The sequence below is a fragment of the Protopterus annectens genome, chromosome 4.part1, assembly GCF_019279795.1.
Source record: "Protopterus annectens isolate FY-2018-M chromosome 4.part1, PAN1.0, whole genome shotgun sequence".
Classification (NCBI taxonomy): domain Eukaryota; kingdom Metazoa; phylum Chordata; order Ceratodontiformes; family Protopteridae; genus Protopterus; species Protopterus annectens.
In genome coordinates, this window is record NC_056734.1 from 917,080,947 (window position 1) to 917,104,390 (window position 23,444).

The following is a 23,444-nucleotide window of genomic DNA, read 5'->3' on the forward strand; positions in this document are numbered from 1 at the left end:
CATTGTCCAAACTCAGCAGCTAAATGTAGTTTCTGGATTTGGCGCCATATAATTTGGCAGAAATTAAACCAGCATCCTTTGGCATGTGAATTTGGAAAGTGTCTGATTATAGCGTTCACCGCTCCCCTCTCAAAATCACTCAATATCATTTTTGGCGCTAAAGTGAACAAATGTTTTGTACATAATTGTAAGACAGTCTCCCAAAAGCAATTATAACATGATTCTGTTTTAGAAGCTAGCAATCCGTATACTACGGGTATAGCTTTCCTGTTTTCACCATGTTCTAGTGGACAGTGTATACTGTATATCTGCTTAAAGTCAGATGTACGGATAGGAAATGTTCCATCCACCATAAGGAAAGCGGCATTACACAATACTTTAAGATTATTCACAGTAGTTATAATGACCACTTGATGACCTTGTACGTCCTCACCAGCATGTTTAACTATGAAACTACCATTCTTAATTGGTATCATATCACTTGTAAGTTCCTTTAAATTAATACAGTCACTGCATTTAGTTACTCTAGCCTTATTTCCAGTTTGCACGACAACTTGCTTCAAGGCATTAGTGTTAGGTAGATCAACTGTAACATCTTTTGAACATGTAACTAACACCTCTGACACTACTCTGCAAGGATCATCTGTTGAATTTCTGGCTCTTCTTTTTATAGCTTCTTTGACCTTAACACAATCCTCTCTGCCAGTGTTGGGTGCGTGAAAATGGCCGGTACTTTTCAAAAGCATTTCACCACTGACATTAGCCTCTGTTGCACATCTCCCCTTACATTTCTCATTGTTTTTCATGCAACAGCACCAATATTTCCTATCACCGACCACTTTCTCTAAATAATAGAAATAACCTTCAATTACAAGCATCTGTTTTCCTTTTTGAGACTTCACTGTACTATATACATTCCGCAATATAATATTCCCGGATATAAATTTGTTTGTTGTCTGTCCTCAACCTGCCAAGACACATATATAGAACATAATTGTCTATACACTGCTTACTTCCATGTGAACTATACATACTAATATACACTTTAACTTTTTGAGAATTGTTGAGACACGTATATTCTTCATTTCTAAATAATACAGTACAGTAGACAGCGTCTGCATTTATTATCGGATACACTTCCGCCTGATGCAATTATATATGAAGATTTCAATTGAAACGCAAGTGCAGGCAATGTATTTATATTAGCTTTTCTATACATATTATGTTCAAAATGCACCTCTACTTATTCATCTGCTTTTATTTTACCTGTGACGTTGATTGCATTGTACACTTTTGGCTAAGGTATCCTCCACAACTTCTGCTTCACTCCACACTTTTTAAAGCTATACGGATATCCACGTACATGAATGTGTGACTGCTTATTTTGTCGCATACGTTACATCGAATATGTTATTATGAAAGTGGGTGCAATTCGATGTTTCGTTGTTCGACTATATTATTTTCGACTTGTCATTTCCATTGACTGTCATTTTCGGAATATGTACTTTCGAACAAGTGCTATTCGCAATATTAATGGGTCTATATCACTTCATCAAATTGCTATTCATTGAATACCAATTCATCAAACCACTGTTTACCAAACAGCATTTCAGGGAACAATGAACTTTTTCTCAGGGTAAGGAAAAGTTACTTTAGTTGAAAAGTTATTTAACCTATCTGGAAGTTTCCCTATTTTTTACCACATGGTATGTTATTGACTATGAAGTTATTAAATGCCTAAAGCTGCAGCACTCTAAATCAGATACTTGGTTGATAGGACATGCAGATATGGATGAGCACTCCTCACTGAGAAGATTATCATATATTATTCCAGCAAACACTTGTAGATCTGTTTTAGGTTTAGAAAGGATTCTTTATTGTTGATTTCTCTGCAGTTTATTTTTGTGGTACCTGAATGATGCAATTTTCAAATGACTCAGTCCAAATGTTAGCCAGTACATTTCAACGATTGCTTTACTTAATTATTCACTTTTTAAGGATGCAGTCATTATTTTCATTTATTGTGGTCTATATGCAAGTGCCTGAACTAGATTCAGAGAAAAAGCAATCCCAAATATTCCAACCCAGTATTTGTTGATAGCATGGAATGCAACAAAAATTAAATCTGTTTTATGCTACGCAAAAATATTATTTGGGCCTATAATACAAACTGCTAAAAACTATCCTTAATTGTTTCATCACAGAAAGAAAATTGCTTATTTCCTTCTAGGAATTAGGCCATTTTTCTTGTTACCTGTAGCCCTGTTTCAGAAATAAGTTCCAATGAACTCCTATATGGGGAAAGTTTTCACTTAAAGGGTTAATCCCCAGCTTGGTATGTCTGCCAACTTTGTTTTCAAGAAAAGCCCCCTTGTATTGATGCATTTTAGCCCCTTCTATGAATGAGACTAGCAGCAATGCCCTTCCAGGAATGTGTCTGAATATCTCTTCTCTCTCCATTAAATCTTTGCTGTTTCAATGGTTGTATTCTTCAGTTTAGATTATTATATTACACCATCCTTGGATAAACTTGTCCTTGCTATTCTGCTCTTAATTTTCTCTTATTCTGTCACAGAAATGCATGCAGAAAATGTTGTTCTTTCTCTGATAAAACAATACTTTTTGGTCTTTAAGGTCTGTCAGTCGTTTGTCATTTTTATTTCCCAACTTCATCTTTTATTTGACAGTATAATTTTATCATTTGTAAGTCTTAAAAGTTTGTCTTTCACAAGCAATTTTGTCTGACTTAATACATTTGTCTTATTATTTTTATTGCATTTACATTTTTAGATAAATTGCGAACATTGCCTGTTGTTTGGGAAAATGCATGTCAGTCAATGAGACAGTTGTTATACCACTTTGTACTGTTATTTCTTTACTCCATAGTATTAAAAACACACTCATAATGTTTCCATTTTTTTTACTTTTTTAAATTACTTTCTTTTACTTCTGTTCCACCCAAGCCAACAAGATAGCGCAGGTGTCAGTTTCCTGCATGTAACAGGGCTGTCTTCATTTTAACCATGAAATCAATAGTAATTTGTTTATATTTCATAGGAAATGGAACCATCTGCAATGATATTAATGAATGTGCTTACACTAACTGCTCTACAAATGCAACCTGCATAAACACACCTGGAAGTTACACCTGTGTCTGTGCAGCAGGATTTACAGGTAAGATAGTCACTTGTTCTTGAACCATGTACTCTGCAACATTTTTGAGGTACACAAAGATGAACATAATATGCGCCAGTGTAATAGTACTTCATATGAGGTGTATGCATCTGTATTAATTACAGTTTGACTGATCAGGCATTATCTGCATTTAAATGTCTGTTTATTACTTATCATAATTCTCTGACTGCAAACCTTGGATCGTTTGCATCTAAGTCATCTTCTAACTTATGTTACCTCTCACATGTTGTCATTAATTAGAAGTGCCGAAAGATGTGAAGTAATGTACTGTTAGTCACAGATTTTTATAATTCTAATGTTAACAATAAAAATATATATATAAATATATATATATATATATATATATATATATATATATATATATATTTAGGAAGTTGTTAAAACTGCCAAACAGCAATGTTTAAAATGACAAGATTAATTCAGGTAGCACACCTCCACTGTTTATTAGTAATGATGTAGCTGGCCATTTCATTGGAAGAATGTTTTCTCATTCAATGAAACTTCTCTATTTGATATATATATATATATATATATATATATATATATATATATATATATCTATCTATATATATATATATATATATATATATATATATATATATATGTATGTGTGTGTGTGTGTATTATATATATATATATATATACATATATATATATATATATATATATATATATATATATATATATATATATATATATAATGAAAACACATTTAGTCAACCCCTTTAAGGAGAATTAAGGTACTTTTTTGTGGAGGTAAGGGGTTTAGGTTCACTTCCATACCTGTGAAGGAACGTAGTCGTTGTACTTCCTCACTATTTTATTATCTCTCAGCTTACATCAACATGGAACAACTGAGGTATTTTTATTTAAAGATTTTGACATAGTAATGCTGCCAACACCTTCAGAGTGAATGTTGGGCATCAGTGTATTTAACTCTGTATTTCATTGTAAAAAATGGCATTCTGTTATTAATCCCATATAACTATTTTATTTTCACTACCAATTAAATCTTTGCATCAGCAGTTATTATAAAGGAAACAAATATGATTACTGTGAAAGTAAACAAATACATGTAATTTCCTCTCCACATAATAGGCATTACAGCTGAAAAAATGATTTGGAATGACTAAAGGCATTGCAAACATTGTCAGCTTTTATAATCCAGGCTGCTTCATAAGAAACATTTGCACAATAATGTAAAAGAACACAAATGCGATCTGTTGTAATGGACACAGTAGTAGTATAGCATCCTGTCCTGTCAATGTGTAAATGGGACCTTTATGCATTATTTGTATTACAATGTACATATGGGGGCCTGTAAAGTAGTCATTCATCGTACTGAATCTCTTCAAGTGACAGCAGTGTGTGTGTGTGTGTGTGTGTGTGTGTGTGTGTGTGTGTGTGTGTGTGTGTGTGTGTGTGTGTGTGTGTGTGTGTGTGGATGTGTGATATACGTTATACTTTCTTAAAGAATGGGCAAACCTGAGCATCACCACTCTGGTTGGACAATGAACGCTCTCTCACTGAATGTTAATGTACAGGTAATACCTACCGAAAACTAAGTCTGCCACTTCAAATATACTGCAGTGAAGCTCAGAGTATTAAAAAGCTAACTGCTGTCATTATTTTATAATTGGTAAGCAATGCTTTGCTGTTTAGTTAGAGATCTATGGGGAAGAATGTAGCCTAGCAGATATTGTTTATGCCAAGATAAAAGCCTGAAGCAACTCAATATGTAGCTGAGTGAAGAAAGGGGAAGGCTCATATTACAGACATGTATGATACACACGTGGTATGCAGTCAGGCTACTTCTAATGATGTGTTATTTCTTATAGCTCAGTTATTTATATTTTATTTATTTTTATAATTTCCGATTGACTATCAGTAATGCATAGGCAGGTATCATATAAGTAGAATGATAAAGAAATGTCATTTTAACTGAAGGGATGTCTTTGAATTTTTGAATGGCATGTCCAAAAAGCCAGCTAAGTGCTGTGAAGCACTTGTTCCCTACTCACTGAGGAGGTTCATCAATATGATACCTCTGTGTATTTGATTTCAACATTTAGCTGTAGATATACTTCTCATTTTTGGGTAGTATATAAGGAGAGTCAAGAAACTAGAGACTGGTTCGATGTTTAATCAGAAACTCTCTCAATATTTAATGTTTGTGGACGCTAAGGTCATCAGTGAGAAACTTTACTGTAGTATTGATAGTACGCAGATGAAATTCTTGTATAACATATAACAAACAGCTTTGACAGATAATTGCATAACCCTGCAAATGGAATCATCTGTGGATACTGTAGGTAAAACAATAGTTATAAACATTATAGGAGAAGTGCATTATATAATGTCTACTAGCTGTCTGCATTTAGTTTTCCTTAGATTATTAAATTGGCAAAGCACTTGTTGTTTGGGATGATTTTCTGCTGCTTCTTCATATTAATATGGTAGGGAAGGCAAATGTATAATCGCCCAAAAAAGGTGAAAAATACATAAAGCACCTTTTTATGCTGATGTCTCTAATACAAAGAACCAGTGGAAGCATACCTATCCATTGTTCCTAGTCTCAGATAAAGCAACATAAGAACTGTATAACTGCATTTGTAAATGTTATGTTCCCTAGGAGATGGACAAGTCTGTGCCGACATCAATGAATGTAACAACACAACATCTCCTTGTCGGCCTGGTATGACATGTGTAAATACAGTTGGGAGTTACATCTGTTCCTCAACCACTCCATCTCCCACAACAGGTAAATGACCAGTATGTTATTTTATTACTTGCCATGAGTTTATTATTGTTAATAGAGTTAATACAGTTCTCTGGTAAAACACACGACGTGAAAATTGCAAAGAATCACCTGTGCAAGTTACAAATTGTATTGCAGTTATGTGGTTATAATAAGTAACTTAACTTTAACTCTACTGTATGAAGTTTAGGATTGAGGCTGTTTTGATTTAGAGTAGAAAAATATTGTGTTAGGTCTTAATAATATTTTAAAACAAAAGCTGTCACAGTCTTAAAGAAGGTAAAACAACCATCAAATATTATAAATACAAAGAATATAAAAACATGCCAAAGACAGCATTTCTGCTTTTCTTATCTCATTACTGTGCCTTCTCTTAATATCTGTTTATATAAACAGATATATATATATCTATATATATATATATATATATATATATATAAACTATATAGTTTATGTTACTCAAAATCGTATGATTTTTAATATAGGTGACAAATAACTTTTTTGCACATTCACTGTCCCTCAGTTTCTTTTTTCTCCTAGCACCACTTCCATATCTATTTCTGTTTCTACTTTAGTGATTACATAGACTCAAACTTACACAGTCTAAATGGATCTAAAAGGCCGATGACATTTCAGTCAGTCTAATGAGATAAGGCACTCTTCAGTACCAAAGTATGTTTTACACTGATTTGTAGAAGGAGAGTGTGGTATCAGTAAAGAGAAGCACAGGGACTGATGGTCCTTCTTCCAAAGTGAAAAGTAAAAAAAATCTTTAATCTCTTTTGTCAAATCAAGAGCTATATAAAAGCAATCAGATGTTGTCAGGACTGCAGTTTGAACAGCAGCCCATTCTCATCTCAGAGCTTTTGATTTTTTCCCCTCCCTATCCTCCGCCAACAGATAGCAGCAGTGTGTGTGGCCAGCTCCACCTCCTCTCTCTTTCTCTACCTGCATAGATTTACCTTTCTTCTGTATCAGCACTGTCAAGCATTCATGCCTCTAGTCAAACACAGTTTGTCTGGGCCATACTCAGTGTTTTATGCTTGTATGGTGCTTGTATGACCTCTGAGAAACACGGCCATCATTACTTCTCATTGGGTTTTAAGAATGCTCAAGTAATTGCCAAATGCACTTTAAAGACTGGAAAAAAATACATGGTTTTAAATGAGACATTTTTTTATGTCAAAGGTAAGAAAAAACATTGGTAATGAGCAGTAATGTGCCAGTAAAGGAGACTTTGAGGCTAGTTGTTTTCATTCATGTATCAAACCTCTTGTAGATTCCCTTCAGGAACAGATTTTCAAATAGAATTTGATTTATTATGACCCAGACTGCAAGGAACAGTGCACCACTCAGCATGTGTTAGAGGGACAAAACCAGGGGTAATTTTTTTGTCTAATTCGAGTAACTGATGCTTTGAAGTCTATCATTGCTGTTAGGAATAAACCATTATATTTTCAATTGTTGAGCTACCTGTATGCCAGGACCATACATGCAGGGTAGTTGTGTTTAAAAACTGAGCAATAGGAGGTCACTGGCATTCTTAATGTGACTAGAAATCTGTATGAGTATCATCGGAGCAGCAGCAATTGACTCTGTTATTAACATGACAACTACATCATTAAATCATTAAACAATTATCCATTTTCAAGCACAACTTAAATTTTTGGATGGAAAGTAGAACATTTACCCCAGGGCTACCCCCTGTACTACTAATGGACAGATGCAGCTCCTAAATTATTTATTCCATGCATTGGTCCCCTCAAATTATCTATGGTATGATCCTAGTTATTCTCATTAGCGATTATATATAATTATTGACCATGGCATGTGCAAGGCTAATCTATAACCAAACGGTAAAGTTGACAAGCTATAAAAAAAAAACATAACCTTATTGATGACACCTGCAAGACATGTTGGTGGATAGCTCATTGGAGTGGTTGTGGATTTATACTTATGTAGAGCAACGACAATGTACTTTTGCCATGTGCTATTATAAATCCTGTGGAGAAACATTTGGTAAATTAGTTGTGCATAATGTCTACACTTTGTTGACTGATGATGATGATGCAACTGACATACTCTCCAGGCTCATGCAGTTGTAATTTTATTTTTGACATTAGACAAAGTGATCTTTGTTTGAAGTAAGATTGTATTCAATAAGTCACCCATAGAGTAAAGAAATGAGGTGACAACATATAACAGGTTGCAGAACTTAGAGCTAAATTCACTTATATGGAAGCTTCACACACACACACACACACACATATATATATATATATATATATATGTGTGTGTGTGTGTGTGTGTGTATGTATATATATATATATATATATATATACAGATATGTATATATATATATATATATATATATATATATATATATATATATATATATATATATATATATATTTATATGGGTGTACTTCAGAAGTCTGAAAAACCAAAAGACCAACTCCCAAAAGAATGAAAATTCAAAATAATGGATGATGGGATTTGCCCCTTCTCCACTGTTGTGTGATCTTGGAGTTGGTATATATAATTAACAGGGGGCCGCAACCCACCACATGAGGGGCGCAGTGGGGCTTGCCCCATGCATTAAAAATGTGTTCAGTATTTTGAATTTTCAGTCTTTTGGGATTTAGTCTTTTGATTTGTCAGTCCTCTAAAGTAGACCCATATATATATATATATATATATATATATATATATATTAATATTTATATATAAAATCAACATGCAAAAACTGGTGCACGAACCCTCTTTGGTGTTCATTAACAACAAAAAAACAGCACTCACTTGCATATTCAAATATATCATTGTACATTGTTCTTTGTACATTGCACATCTAAACAGCGTGTTGATCCATAAAGCAGAAGCAGAACTCTGAAATCCTTAATTCTTTAATTCGGATGTTAGAAAGCAGTTGCAGATGTATGAATTACAATGTACAATGTTATATTTGAATATGTGAGTATGTGAGTGCTGTTTTTTTGTTGTTGATGAAGATATATATATATATATATATATATATATATATATATATACATAAAGAGAGAGAGAGAGAGAGAGAGAAACACTTTATAACCTTGAATTACTGAAATGTCGAATTTCAGTATCTCGAGACTATAAAGCTGAATGTTAAAAATAGCGAAACGTCATAATCGCGAACTCGAATATATGTCGAATGCGTGGTTATGACCTTACGCTGCATAATGTCCGGGATTGTGTTTTGATGGTGCGCGGTGCCGTGTGTGGATGTAGGTGTTATGTCAGGTAAGTGTTTTCTAAGGGTTTTGAGTGGGAGTTAGAGTGTGTGTGAGTATGTTGATGTGTTTGATGTGTGTGTGAGGGGTCGGAGAATGTGCGTGTGTGAGTTGGCTTTTGTTTTGTGTTTGTGCCATCTTGGAGTTAGTATATATAAGTAGGGGGTGTGGGGGGTGCAGGGGGCCTTGCCCCCTGCTTATGTGTGTATGAGTTGTGTATGTGTGTAGTTTTGTTTGTTTATGTTGTGATGTGGGTGTTGTGGTGCATGTGTGGTATAGTGTGTGCATTTTTTTTTGGTGTTGTGAATTTCACGTTTTTTTTTTGTGTTGGTGTTTTGTGGATTCGGTTTCATAGTCTCGAGATACTGAAATTCGATATTTCAGTATTTCGAGGTTATAAAGTGAATCTATATCTATATATATATATATATATATATATATATATATATATGTATGTATGTGTGTGTGTGTGTGTGTGTGTGTGTATATATATATATATATATATATATATATATATACACACACACACACACACACACACACACACACACACACACACACACACATATATGGATTCACTTTAGATTATTGAATTACCAAAATCTTGAAACCCATATGGTCGAGACCATATTATTGAGTTTTTGGAAACTTAAAAATCTAAACTGCATAAAAAAAGACACACAAAACATTAAAACAATGTTTCTGCACAGGGGCAAGCCCCCCTGCACCCCCCACACCCTGTACTTAAATATACCAACTACGAGATCACACTACAGTGAAGAAAAGGGAAATCAACCGTTCCATGCTGTATGCAGATGCACAGAACGGGAGGTTTCCCATCTCCTTGCTGTAGTGCGATGTCGGAGTTCATATATCTAAGTAGGAGATCCTGTGGGGGGTGCAGGGGGGCTTGCTCCCCTGCAGAAACATTGTTTTTATCTTTTGTGTGTTTTTTTATGCACTTTAGATTTTTGAATTTCTGAAAACTCGATCATATGGTCTCGACCATATGGGTTTCGAGATTTTGGTAATCTAAAGTGAACCCATATACATACACAGTAGATATAAAAAGTTTACACACCCCTGTTCAATGCCAGGTTTTTGTGATATATAAAACATGAGACCACAATAAATCATTTAAAAAATGTTCTCACCTTTAACCTGAGCTATAACCTCTACAATTCAATTGAAAATTAAACAAATCTGTTAGGGGAAAAAAATATAAAAAAATAAAAAACATACAATATGCTGGTTGCATAAGTGTGCACACCCTTAAACTAATACTTTATTTTGTGGCACACCCTTAAATTAATACTTTGTTGAAGCACCTTTTGATTTAATTACAGCATTCAGTCTTCTTGGGTAGGAGTCTATCAGCATGGCACATTTTTGACGTGGCAATATTTCTCCACTCTTCCTTGCAAAAGTGCTCCAAATCTTTCAGATTGTGAGGACATCTCTTGTGCACAGCCCTCTTCAGGTCACCCCACAGATTTCCTATTGGATTTAGGTCTGGGCTCTGGCTGGGCCATTCTAAAACTTTAATTTTCTTCTGGTGAAGCCATTTTTTTGTTGAGTTGGAGGTATGCTTGAGGTCATTGTTGTGTTGAAAGGTGAAATTCCTCTTCATCTTCAGCTTTCTAGCAGATGCATGAAGGTTATGTGCCAAAAATGACTGGTATTTAGAACTGTTCATAATTCCCAACACCTTGACTAAAGCCCTATTTCCAGCTGAGGAAAAGCAACCCCAAAGCATGATAATGCCACCACCATGCTTCACTGTGGGGATGGTGTTCTTTTGGTGATGCAAAGTGTTGTTTTTGTGCTAAACGTACCTTTTGGAATTGTGGCCAAAAAGTTCACCATTGGTCTCATCAGACCATAACACATTTTCCCACATGTTTTTGGAAGCCGTGATGTATTGTTTAGCAAATTTTAACCTGGCCTGGATGTTTTTCTGTGTAAGAAAAGGCATCTGTCTTGCAACCCTACCCCATAGTCCAGTCATATGGGAAACTGTTGTACCATGTAGTACACAACCAATACTTGCCAGAAATTCCTACACCTCCTTCAGTGTTGCTGTAGGTCTCTTGGCAGCCTCTCTGACCAGTTTTTGTCTTGTTTTTTCATCAATTTTGGAGGGACATCCAGTTCTTTGCAAAGTCACTGTTGTCCCATATTTTCTCTGCTTTTTGATGACTGTCTTCACTGTGTTCTATGGTATATCCAATGTTGCGGACATTTTTTGCACCCTTCTCCTGACTGATACCTTTCAACAATGAGATCCCTTTGATGCTTTGTAAGCTCTCTGCGAACCACAGCTTTTGCTGTAGCAGGCAACTGAGTAAATGTCAGGAAGCTGAACTTTATTTGGGGTTAATCAGAGTCTCTTTAATTGATGGTAGGTGTGTACCCAAGGAGACTGAATGCTGTAATTAAATCAAAAGGTGCTTCAACAAAGTATTAGTTTAAGGGTGTTTACACACAACAAAGTATTAGTTTAAGGGTGTGCACACATATGCAACCTGCGTATTGTACATTTTTTTATTTTTTATATTTCTTCCCCTAACAGATTTGTTTGTTTTTCAATTGAGTTTTACAGGTTATAGGTCACATTAAGGGTGGGAAATGTTTTGAAATGATTTATTGTGGTCTCATTTTTTTATAGCACAAAATCCTGGTATTTTAACAGGGGTGTGTAAAATTTTGATATACACTGTATACATATCTCTCTCTCTCTCTATATATATATATATATATATATATATTTCCTTCTAATACTCAAACGGCCATGTTATTGAATTTCATTCTCGTGAGATGAAATTCACGAAAATAAAATGCCTTACGTGCCCTTTTCTACATTGTAGTGCAATCCTGGAGTTGGTATATACAGTTGGGGGGGGCAAAGCCCCCCACATTTGGGGGGTATGGAGTGTGTAGCCTCCACCTAGGTGGGTTTTCTTTACTCTGGTGCGTGTGTTTTGTTGAAGTTTGCGCAAGGGTTTACTTACCCTGGGAAAAATTCACCATTCGAGTATTTCATTTTCACGATTGCGTATTAGAAATAGATCCATACACACAGACACACACACACATACACACGCATACACACATGCATACACATACACACACACACACACACACACACACACACACACACACACACACACACACACACACACACGTGCACATACACACATGCACACACACACATACACACACATACACACACACACAAACACACACACACACACACACACACACACACACACACACACACATATTATTTTGCATTTACTGTCTAGTTCATTTTGAAATTGCAGGAAACTTACATATTTAGAGAACACCAGAATAGCTTTTTTATTTAATTGTATAGTCTATTTTATTACTCAGTTACTAAAATTTGTTTTTGAATCTCCCACTATAGTTAAACTTTAGTGGAAAACATTTGCATGTGCATTCATCAGGGATCTTATAGCAGTGTTTCAATATGTCTGTCTGTGTCATTCTAGAATAATCTAGGGAGGGTATAATCTCAGTTTGTTCTGGTAAGGTTCTGACTTATATAGGCCAGTTGCCAATTATAATGTTCCTAAATATGGCAGTATTGTGCAAAAGGTTGTCTTCAGTTTTGATGTATTTCTGTATTCTTGGTGGGACAGTGGTACAGTGAGAAGCATTAGTACTTCATGGGAGATGTTCTCCAATTTGATCCTCAGCTGCGTGTCATTTGTGTGAATTCAACATACCTTCCTTATATCTGTTTGGATTTCTCTGGATAATCTCTTTTCTTCTAACTTCCCAAAGATATTCTATTAGGTATATGCACAGTGTGTCTGAGATATAGAAAATAGCTTTGGCTATTTTCTGTTTCTGTTTTCTACTTGTCCAGTGACCTATGTAGTTAATCAGGGGCAGTTCACTGGTTTGCTGTAGTAACCCAATGTAATTCATCTGGATTACTATGCTATGGTGAAATTTAATAAGAGAGAGTCTGTGCATGGCAGTCTGGACAACAAACTGCAGGTATGATAGTTTAATAGGTAGTACATCATTTCTTGTGGTAAGATTCTCCACAGGTTGCTCAAAGCATTTTGAGTTTATACAATAATTGTATAATAATAATTATACAATAAGCAGGCATTATAACATTTTTAGTTGATATGTAGCTAACCTACTCAGTTTTGGACAGTTGAATTATCTGCAAACTAATGCACTATTTGGAAAACTAGAAGTTCAAGTTTTTTTTATAATATTTATTATAGTCCCTAAACATATAGGGGTCATGTAATCACCAGTTATGTGATATTGGGAATGTTTTATGGTTATAAAAACTCCTGTTATTTCATCCCTTTTCTATAGTTTGAGTTGTCCGACATTTGGGCTTTCTTTGGATGAACACCAACTACCTGCGTCCTGTGAATCTGTTGAAGAGAGAGTGGTATACTCAGAAATATGAGAGTAGGCCTAAAAGGCCTTTATCCCCATTTCAGTGGTGATACAAATCTTCATATACTCCACATCCGGCAAACCTCAAGGTTGGCCATTCCCTTCTTTAGGCTTCTCACATGCTTTAAATAACTGGATATCAAACCAAAATATCTACCAGTTTTACTTTGCCTAAAATGGTGCCAAAGACAGTAATTTTCCTCTTCAGAATACATAGCCCACTTGCAGCTGAGTGGATGCCATTACTTGTATAACAGGTTGGAGCACTGATCGCTTACTCCATCCTTCATTCAACGCAGTTCAAATTGCCTTGAATGGCACAATCTGTGAAGACAGTTAGTGCATCCATTCACCTTTCCCTAAATGTCATGGGTTTTTATGTGAAGGTACATCCTCCTTTAGTACATGAGCTACTTAAGTCCCAGAAACTGGAGTGGAGAGAGAAGCTATGTCATACTGTACTTCCCACAGTGAGGAAGTGACGAATGTTCCATATTGCTCACACACACATTAACCATGTCAATGAAAGGATCATGCCTGGTTCCCTTATAGCCTTGTAAATGACCCTGTGACATCCTATACTCTGACCTTTGGAAAAACAGGCTGTAGATACTCATTCCTGCACCTAGTTAACAATATCCATTCATCTAATCACTAGATCATCTCAGATGATTGGGTAGCATTTTGGCATCAGATATGCCCTTAATCCTAATGAACAGCAGACTGTGTTGGATTTTATTAGATGTTATCACCCTTTAGGCTTTCTGTTGAATCTGAGTGAAACAAATCACACTAATAAATGATTTTTTGAACCGAAGGGTTGGACTTATCTTTGGTTGCTATCCTCAGCTGTTCCAGTTTGGGAATTACAGCTTGTTGCTGCCATCGTTTGGATTATCTTTGGAATATATTTTTTGGTGTTTGTGATCAGTGATTTTTTCACTCACGCTCCTTGGGATCTCTCGGTGGTTTGATATATATCTTTGGGACAGTTTGGCTTCTTGTTTATATATATATATATATATATATATATATATATACACATACATACATATATATACATATATATATATATATATAATTTTTTTTATATATATATATATATATATATATATATATATATATATATTTATATGGGTGTACTTTAGAAGTCTGAAAAAACAAAAGACCAACTCCCAAAAGAATGAAAATTCAAAATAATGGATGATGGGATTTGCCCCTTCTCCACTGTTGTGTGATCTTGGAGTTGGTATATATAATTAACAGGGGGCCGCAACCCACCACATGAGGGGCGCAGGGGGGCTTGCCCCATGCATTAAAAATGTGTTCAGTATTTTGAATTTTCAGTCTTTTGGGATTCAGTCTTTTGATTTGTCAGTCCTCTAAAGTAGACCCCATACACACACACACACACACACACACACACACACACACACACACACACACACACACACACATATATGGATTCACTTTAGATTATTGAATTACCAAAATCTTGAAACCCATATGGTCGAGACCATATTATTGAGTTTTTGGAAACTCAAAAATCTAAACTGCATAAAAAAAGACACACAAAACATTAAAACAATGTTTCTGCACAGGGGCAAGCCCCCCTGCACCCCCCACACCCTGTACTTAAATATACCAAATACGAGATCACACTACAGTGAAGAAAAGGGAAATCAACCGTTCCATGCTGTATGTAGATGCACAGAACGGGAGGTTTCCCATCTCCTTGCTGTAGTGCGATGTCGGAGTTCATATATCTAAGTAGGAGATCCTGTGGGGGGTGCAGGGGGGCTTGCTCCCCTGCAGAAACATTGTTTTTATCTTTTGTGCATTTTTTTATGCACTTTAGATTTTTGAATTTCTGAAAACTCGATCATATGGTCTCGACCATATGGGTTTCGAGATTTTGGTAATCTAAAGTGAACCCATATACATACACAGTAGATATAAAAAGTTTACACACCCCTGTTCAATGCCAGGTTTTTGTGATATATAAAACATGAGACCACAATAAATCATTTAAAAAATGTTCTCACCTTTAACCTGAGCTATAACCTCTACAATTCAATTGAAAATTAAACAAATCTGTTAGGGGAAAAAAATATAAAAAAATAAAAAACATACAATATGCTGGTTGCATAAGTGTGCACACCCTTAAACTAATACTTTATTTTGTGGCACACCCTTAAATTAATACTTTGTTGAAGCACCTTTTGATTTAATTACAGCATTCAGTCTTCTTGGGTAGGAGTCTATCAGCATGGCACATTTTTGACGTGGCAATATTTCTCCACTCTTCCTTGCAAAAGTGCTCCAAATCTTTCAGATTGTGAGGACATCTCTTGTGCACAGCCCTCTTCAGGTCACCCCACAGATTTCCTATTGGATTTAGGTCTGGGCTCTGGCTGGGCCATTCTAAAACTTTAATTTTCTTCTGGTGAAGCCATTTTTTTGTTGAGTTGGAGGTATGCTTGAGGTCATTGTTGTGTTGAAAGGTGAAATTCCTCTTCATCTTCAGCTTTCTAGCAGATGCATGAAGGTTATGTGCCAAAAATGACTGGTATTTAAAACTGTTCATAATTCCCACCACCTTGACTAAAGCCCTATTTCCAGCTGAGGAAAAGCAACCCCAAAGCATGATAATGCCACCACCATGCTTCACTGTGGGGATGGTGTTCTTTTGGTGATGCAAAGTGTTGTTTTTGTGCTAAACGTACCTTTTGGAATTGTGGCCAAAAAGTTCACCATTGGTCTCATCAGACCATAACACATTTTCCCACATGTTTTTGGAAGCCGTGATGTATTGTTTAGCAAATTTTAACCTGGCCTGGATGTTTTTCTGTGTAAGAAAAGGCATCTGTCTTGCAACCCTACCCCATAGTCCAGTCATATGGGAAACTGTTGTACCATGTAGTACACAACCAATACTTGCCAGAAATTCCTACACCTCCTTTAGTGTTGCTGTAGGTCTCTTGGCAGCCTCTCTGACCAGTTTTTGTCTTGTTTTTTCATCAATTTTGGAGGGACATCCAGTTCTTTGCAAAGTCACTGTTGTCCCATATTTTCTCTGCTTTTTGATGACTGTCTTCACTGTGTTCTATGGTATATCCAATGTTGCGGACAATTTTTGCACCCTTCTCCTGACTGATACCTTTCAACAATGAGATCCCTTTGATGCTTTGTAAGCTCTCTGCGAACCATGGCTTTTGCTGTAGCAGGCAACTGAGTAAATGTCAGGAAGCTGAACTTTATTTGGGGTTAATCAGAGTCTCTTTAATTGATGGTAGGTGTGTACCCAAGGAGACTGAATGCTGTAATTAAATCAAAAGGTGCTTCAACAAAGTATTAGTTTAAGGGTGTTTACACACAACAAAGTATTAGTTTAAGGGTGTGCACACATATGCAACCTGCGTATTGTACATTTTTTTATTTTTTATATTTCTTCCCCTAACAGATTTGTTTGTTTTTCAATTGAGTTTTACAGGTTATAGGTCACATTAAGGGTGGGAAATGTTTTGAAATGATTTATTGTGGTCTCATTTTTTTATAGCACAAAATCCTGGTATTTTAACAGGGGTGTGTAAAATTTTGATATACACTGTATACATCTCTCTCTCTCTCTCTCTCTATATATATATATATATATATTTCCTTCTAATACTCAAATGGCCATGTTATTGAATTTCATTCTCGTGAGATGAAATTCACGAAAATAAAATGCCTTACCTGCCCTTTTCTACATTGTAGTGCAATCCTGGAGTTGGTATATACAGTTGGGGGGGCAAAGCCCCCCACATTTGGGGGGTATGGAGTGTGTAGCCTCCACCTAGGTGGGTTTTCTTTACTCTGGTGTGTGTTTTGTTGAAGTTTGCGCAAGGGTTTACTTACCCTGGGAAAAATTCACCATTCGAGTATTTCATTTTCACAATTGCGTATTAGAAATAGATCCATACACACAGACACACACACACACACACACACGCATACACACACGCATACACATACACACACACACACACACACACACACACACACACACACACACGTGCACATACACACACGCACACACACACATACACACACACACACACACACACACACACACACACACACACACACACACACACACACACACACACACACACATATTATTTTGCATTTACTGTCTAGTTCGTTTTGAAATTGCAGGAAACGTACATATTTAGAGAACACCAGAATAGCTTTTTTATTTAATTGTATAGTCTATTTTATTACTCAGTTACTAAAATTTGTTTTTGAATCTCCCACTATAGTTAAACTTTAGTGGAAAACATTTGCATGTGCATTCATCAGGGATCTTATAGCAGTGTTTCAATATGTCTGTCTGTGTCATTCTAGAATAATCTAGGGAGGGTATAATCTCAGTTTGTTCTGGTAAGGTTCTGACTTATATAGGCCAGTTGCCAATTATGAGGTTCCTAAATATGGCAGTATTGTACAAAAGGTTGTCTTTAGTTTTGATGTATTTCTGTATTCTTGGTGGGACAGTGGTACAGTGAGAAGCATTAGTACTTCATGGGAGATGTTCTGCAATTTGATCCTCAGCTGCGTGTCATTTGTGTGAATTCAGCATACCTTCCTTATATCTGTTTGGATTTCTCTGGATAATCTGTTTTCTTCTACTCAAAGATATTCTATTAGATGTATACACAGTGTGTCCGAGATATAGAAAATAGCTTTGGCTATTTTCTGTTTTTGTTTTCTACTTGTCCAGTGACCTATGTAGTTAATCAGGGGCAGTTCACTGGTTTGCTGTAGTAGCCCAATGTAATTCATCTGGATTACTATGCTATGGTGAAATTTAATAAGAGAGAGTCTGTGCATGGCAGTCTGGACAACAAACTGCAGGTATGATAGTTTAATAGGTAGTACATCATTTCTTGTGGTAAGATTCTCCACAGGTTGCTCAAAGCATTTTGAGTTTATACAATAAGCAGGCATTATAACATTTTTAGTTGATATGTAGCTAACCTACTCAGTTTTGGACAGTTGAATTATCTGCAAACTAATGCACTATTTGGAAAACTAGAAGTTCAAGTCTTTTTTATAATATTTATTATAGTCCCTAAACATATAGGGGTCATGTAATCACCAGTTATGTGATATTGGGAATGTTTTATGGTTATAAAAACTCCTGTTACTTCATCCCTTTCCTATAGTTTGAGCTGTCTACATTTGGGCTTTCTTTGGATGAACACCAACTACCTGCGTCCTCTGAATCTGTTGAAGGGAGAGTGGTATACTCAGAAATATGAGAGTAGGCCTAAAAGGCCTTTATCCCCATTTCAGTGGTGATACAAATCTTCATATACTCCACATCCGGCAAACCTCAAGGTTGGCCATTCCCTTCTTTAGGCTTCTCACATGCTTTAAATAACTGGATATCAAACCAAAATATCTACCAGTTTTACTTTGCCTAAAATGGTGCCAAAGACAGTAATTTTCCTCTTCAGAATACATAGCCCACTTGCAGCTGAGTGGATGCCATTACTTGTATAACAGGTTGGAGCACTGATCGCTTACTCCATCCTTCATTCAACGCAGTTCAAATTGCCTTGAATGGCACAATCTGTGAAGACAGTTAGTGCATCCATTCACCTTTCCCTAAATGTCATGGGTTTTTATGTGAAGGTACATCCTCCTTTAGTACATGAGCTACTTAAGTCCCAGAAACTGGAGTGGAGAGAGAAGCTATGTCATACTGTACTTCCCACAGTGAGGAAGTGACGAATGTTCCATATTGCTCACACACATTAACCATGTCAATGAAAGGATCATACCTGGTTCCCTTATAGCCTTGTAAATGACCCTGTGACATCCTATACTCTGACCTTTGGAAAAACAGGCTGTAGATACTCATTCCTGCACCTAGTTAACAATATCCATTCATCTAATCACTAGATCATCTCAGATGATTGGGTAGCATTTTGGCATCAGATATGCCCTTAATCCTAATGAACAGCAGACTGTGTTGGATTTTATTAGATGTTATCACCCTTTAGGCTTTCTGTTGAATCTGAGTGAAACAAATCAGTGCATCATGCAATAACCAAGTTGCCAGACAGAGCAGCCCGTGTTGCAGATTTTAGAAATCTTCAGACCCTTTTAGGATGTTTATTACCTAGCATCACCTCATGTTCTTGGGAGCCTGCTTTGCTGATAAGGACATAGGGAGCCTATGTGTCAGAGAATCTAAATTACAATGCTCAGCCCTTGATTGGAGAGATTTTAAGAACTTTTAAGTCTTAGGAATAATGGTTACCTATCGCTGTCTGTGTGTGTGCTAAGAGTTTCATCTTAGACAGCTCAGCATACTTATTGTATGTCTATATTGATGACCAGATATTTCTAGTAATGAAACAGTTGCTGTACTGTCTCTGACAAGAATATTTATCCCTGAACCTGATGTCCAATACAATAAATGGAAAGTGATAGTAATATGAGAGAATGAAAGAGGAAAAATAATTTACCAAACAAAGCATATACCAGGAGGAAGGAAGGGAGGGAAAAAAGTACTTCTATTCTTATTCAGAAGGGAAGATTGTTCCTTCTAATAATACTCTAGCAGCCATCTATATCTAACCACCTCAAAGATGATGAGTGAGAGGGTAAGCTCCTAACTTCAGTGTCAAAGAGAACAGAACAAAAGTTACCATAGAAATATATAATAAGCCCCCCCTTCCTTTTAGGCAAGTTACCACATTTCCAGACCAGGAACTAATCAACTATGCATACAACTACTTTGTACATTTACTCCCCCTCCCCTACTATCCTTACTTCAAATACGCTAACCCATAGTGCTGCTAAATGCTCATCCCCCCAACCCAGGCAGGATTTCAAGGACAAATATGTATGTCTGGCAAACTCAGTTTGTCACTAACCCCTATGCCCAATACAATAATCACACAGACATTAATAGTAAATGAATGTTAGATGATTTGCCAAAGTGTTAATAGGGTTAAATACCTGATGAATTGATTGATTGATTGTTTAATTGATCAGCATATAAAAGAGAATGTGTATATTTGAATATTTGTTCCACTGAAGGCGAATTGCCGAGGTACCAGGACGGATGAATAAGATGGATTAAAGTTGCTTCTCTTTATCTCACCTTCTGACTGCTTCCTTCATTGGTGTATTTTTTGAGCTCCCTCTGAAACCCTATGCAAGGCTGTAGTACAGTTTTCAAAAGTGGTGCACACCACTGAACAGCCTATCAGCATCACTATATAGAAGGAAAAGTTTATCTACACACCCAACATTGGCCAGTCTTGCTCCCAAATTGGATGCAGGTGTAAAACCAACTCAATGTCCCACTTGCCTAATCATGGGTCAGAAATCTGCTGAATTATCTGCACTGCCTCATCTAGGGTGCTTTATTGAACATTCACATATGCCTTGTCAGCATAATCATTCAATGAAAAGCCCATTGGAAATTACAGGTGATGAAATACCCTGCCTCTTTTTTTTTTTTTTGACAAACCCCAATGGGGAAAGTCAAAGAGTGAGGTTTGGCTGGTGTTTTTCGAGTTTAATCTCCACAAAACATTCAGAGAAGTAAACTAAATTACTGTACCAGATAGCTTTTTGGTGTTCACAGTACCATTTTCTTATTTAGTTGAATTATATAACTTATTTTTCCATTTGTTCAGTTAAACATGGTAGCATTGTGTATCTAATTTCATCCTATTGTAGTTGTGTTTTGTCTGTGTTTTTGTGCTTTTAGCACTTCATTTTGCATTAAACTACAGCTTATATAAAGTAACCAGTATTGTGCAATTCTTTGTCACCCAGATTGTGTAGCCAGCAAATCTTCCAGTTTGTTACACTGAGTGTTCTCCATTGTAAATCTATTAGATAACATCACCATCTAGCTAATAAAAGTGTTTTCCTGTGACATCTCACCATTTCACTACTTTCACAACTTTTTTTTACATTAAAGTACATCTTTCAGTTGATTTTCTAGAGTAAGTGTAAACTTGCTAAGGACAGTAATGATTATCTTGCAACAGGAACTACTAATTTGTTGCTGTCTGTGGGGTAGACATTACTGATGAAAACTCTAGATACTTTCCTATTGCTTTTTACACTTTCCACTCTGTTCATGCAGAGGATGGTGGTGCTCTACACAGCACTACACAATTCAGTATTAGTCAGATGCAGATGCTTTCACTTTTGAATTCTCGATTAAGATCTCTAATTCACTCCTCATCGCCATTATATCAATATAAAGTGCAGAGTTAGCAGCAGTACATTGTTGCATGACAAAATTGATCTCATAGGCAGTCTAGTCAAATTAGTTTCTCCATCCACAGTTATTAGTACACTACAAACCAATTCCTTACCTGTGAGACAAAATGATCTTTCTCAGCAGTTGCATGAAGAGGTTCTGGACTTGTGGTAAGTGGCACATTGTTCCTCATGTGGAGACTTAGTATAATGTCTTAGTTGCTACTCCACCTTGCTAAGCCCACATTAGTAAGCATCTGGAACCATGGATTTGCACTTTCTGTCTATCTCTGTGGCCGACTTAGTTGAAATGCAGCAATTGTTTTGAGTTTACCAACAACCACCTACTACTTATAAAAACTGACACAGTGTGTGAGAGATATAGTTATATAATGTTATTGGAAGTAAAGCTTTCACACAAAGCCTCTACAACAAATAAGTGGCCCATAAGTGCTACACAGCACCACATTACACCAGTCATATACAGCTCAGACCACACGGTTAGACCTATGTGTGTTGCAGCTCTACATGTAAGCTAAGAAACAACTACTATCTGCAAGCTATCCAGATTCTCATTTCTCATCCACACAGCACTTACAGCACCCACCATGAAACACACATCTTACTCACATTGATTCAATTCAAAGCCTATATGGCAAACCTCCACACAGTGCAGTAACATGGTCACAGGTAATTCCATAGTAAGACACACCAATGCACGTACCAGGCAGTGCAAAAAGAGGGTCACCACTTTGCACATGCACTATTGTTATTGCAACACAAATACACATATGATACAGGCATTCTGCTTGTGGGTGTAAATGACTTGAGACATAACTCCCTGGACTATATGAAGAGAGATATATACTACATATGTCAGAATATGTGTCTGAGGCTGGTATGAACCTACCCTTGAGCAGTAGTCTATCACAACCAAGCGTGATGCCAGAATATGAGCAGAAGACAATTGAAATCAGCCTCTGATGCCATTCAAAGGGGATACAATATGGATCAGCCTGTGAAGAAATGGCAATCCTAACTGCTGCAAACCTGTCCCAAGGCTTCCATAACAAACCTGCCCACCTCTATTGTCCCTGTTTTAGGTAATGTTAGTCCTGTAAAGCCTTGAGTATAAATTACCAGATTCCAGATACTATTGATTTATTGTTGCTTAATACTAGTTGCCTAAAAGTAAAACTCCACACTTTGCAGGCACTGCTTATATGGAAAAACAATATATGCATTATCACACAGACCTGGTTCAAGACCAGTGCAATGCTCCAATGCCTATCTCTCATACAGGCCTTACAGCATTAGACAATATATACTAAAGGTGGAGGTGTCTTTATGTTCTTAAAAAAATCTAACCAGGTAATATAATGATCTGGAACTCCTTCATGTCCAGTATACTATGTATACTATGAACAAAAGCCCTTATCACATCATTGCTAACTACAGAACCCCAATTATTTCCACTTTGGCCCATATATCCTACCTAA

The 23,444-nt window shown here is 36.3% G+C and overlaps 1 protein-coding gene across 1 annotated transcript in view; it reads left to right on the plus strand.

Moving 5' to 3' along the window:
* Window positions 1-23,444, plus strand: part of LOC122801342 (fibrillin-2-like) — a 662,974-nt gene that overhangs the window by 491,996 nt on the left and 147,534 nt on the right. The window contains exons 63-64 of the mRNA XM_044070882.1: window positions 3,058-3,174; window positions 5,828-5,956. Coding sequence (XP_043926817.1) covers window positions 3,058-3,174; window positions 5,828-5,956 — 246 coding nt within the window. The remainder of the gene's footprint in view (window positions 1-3,057; window positions 3,175-5,827; window positions 5,957-23,444) is intronic.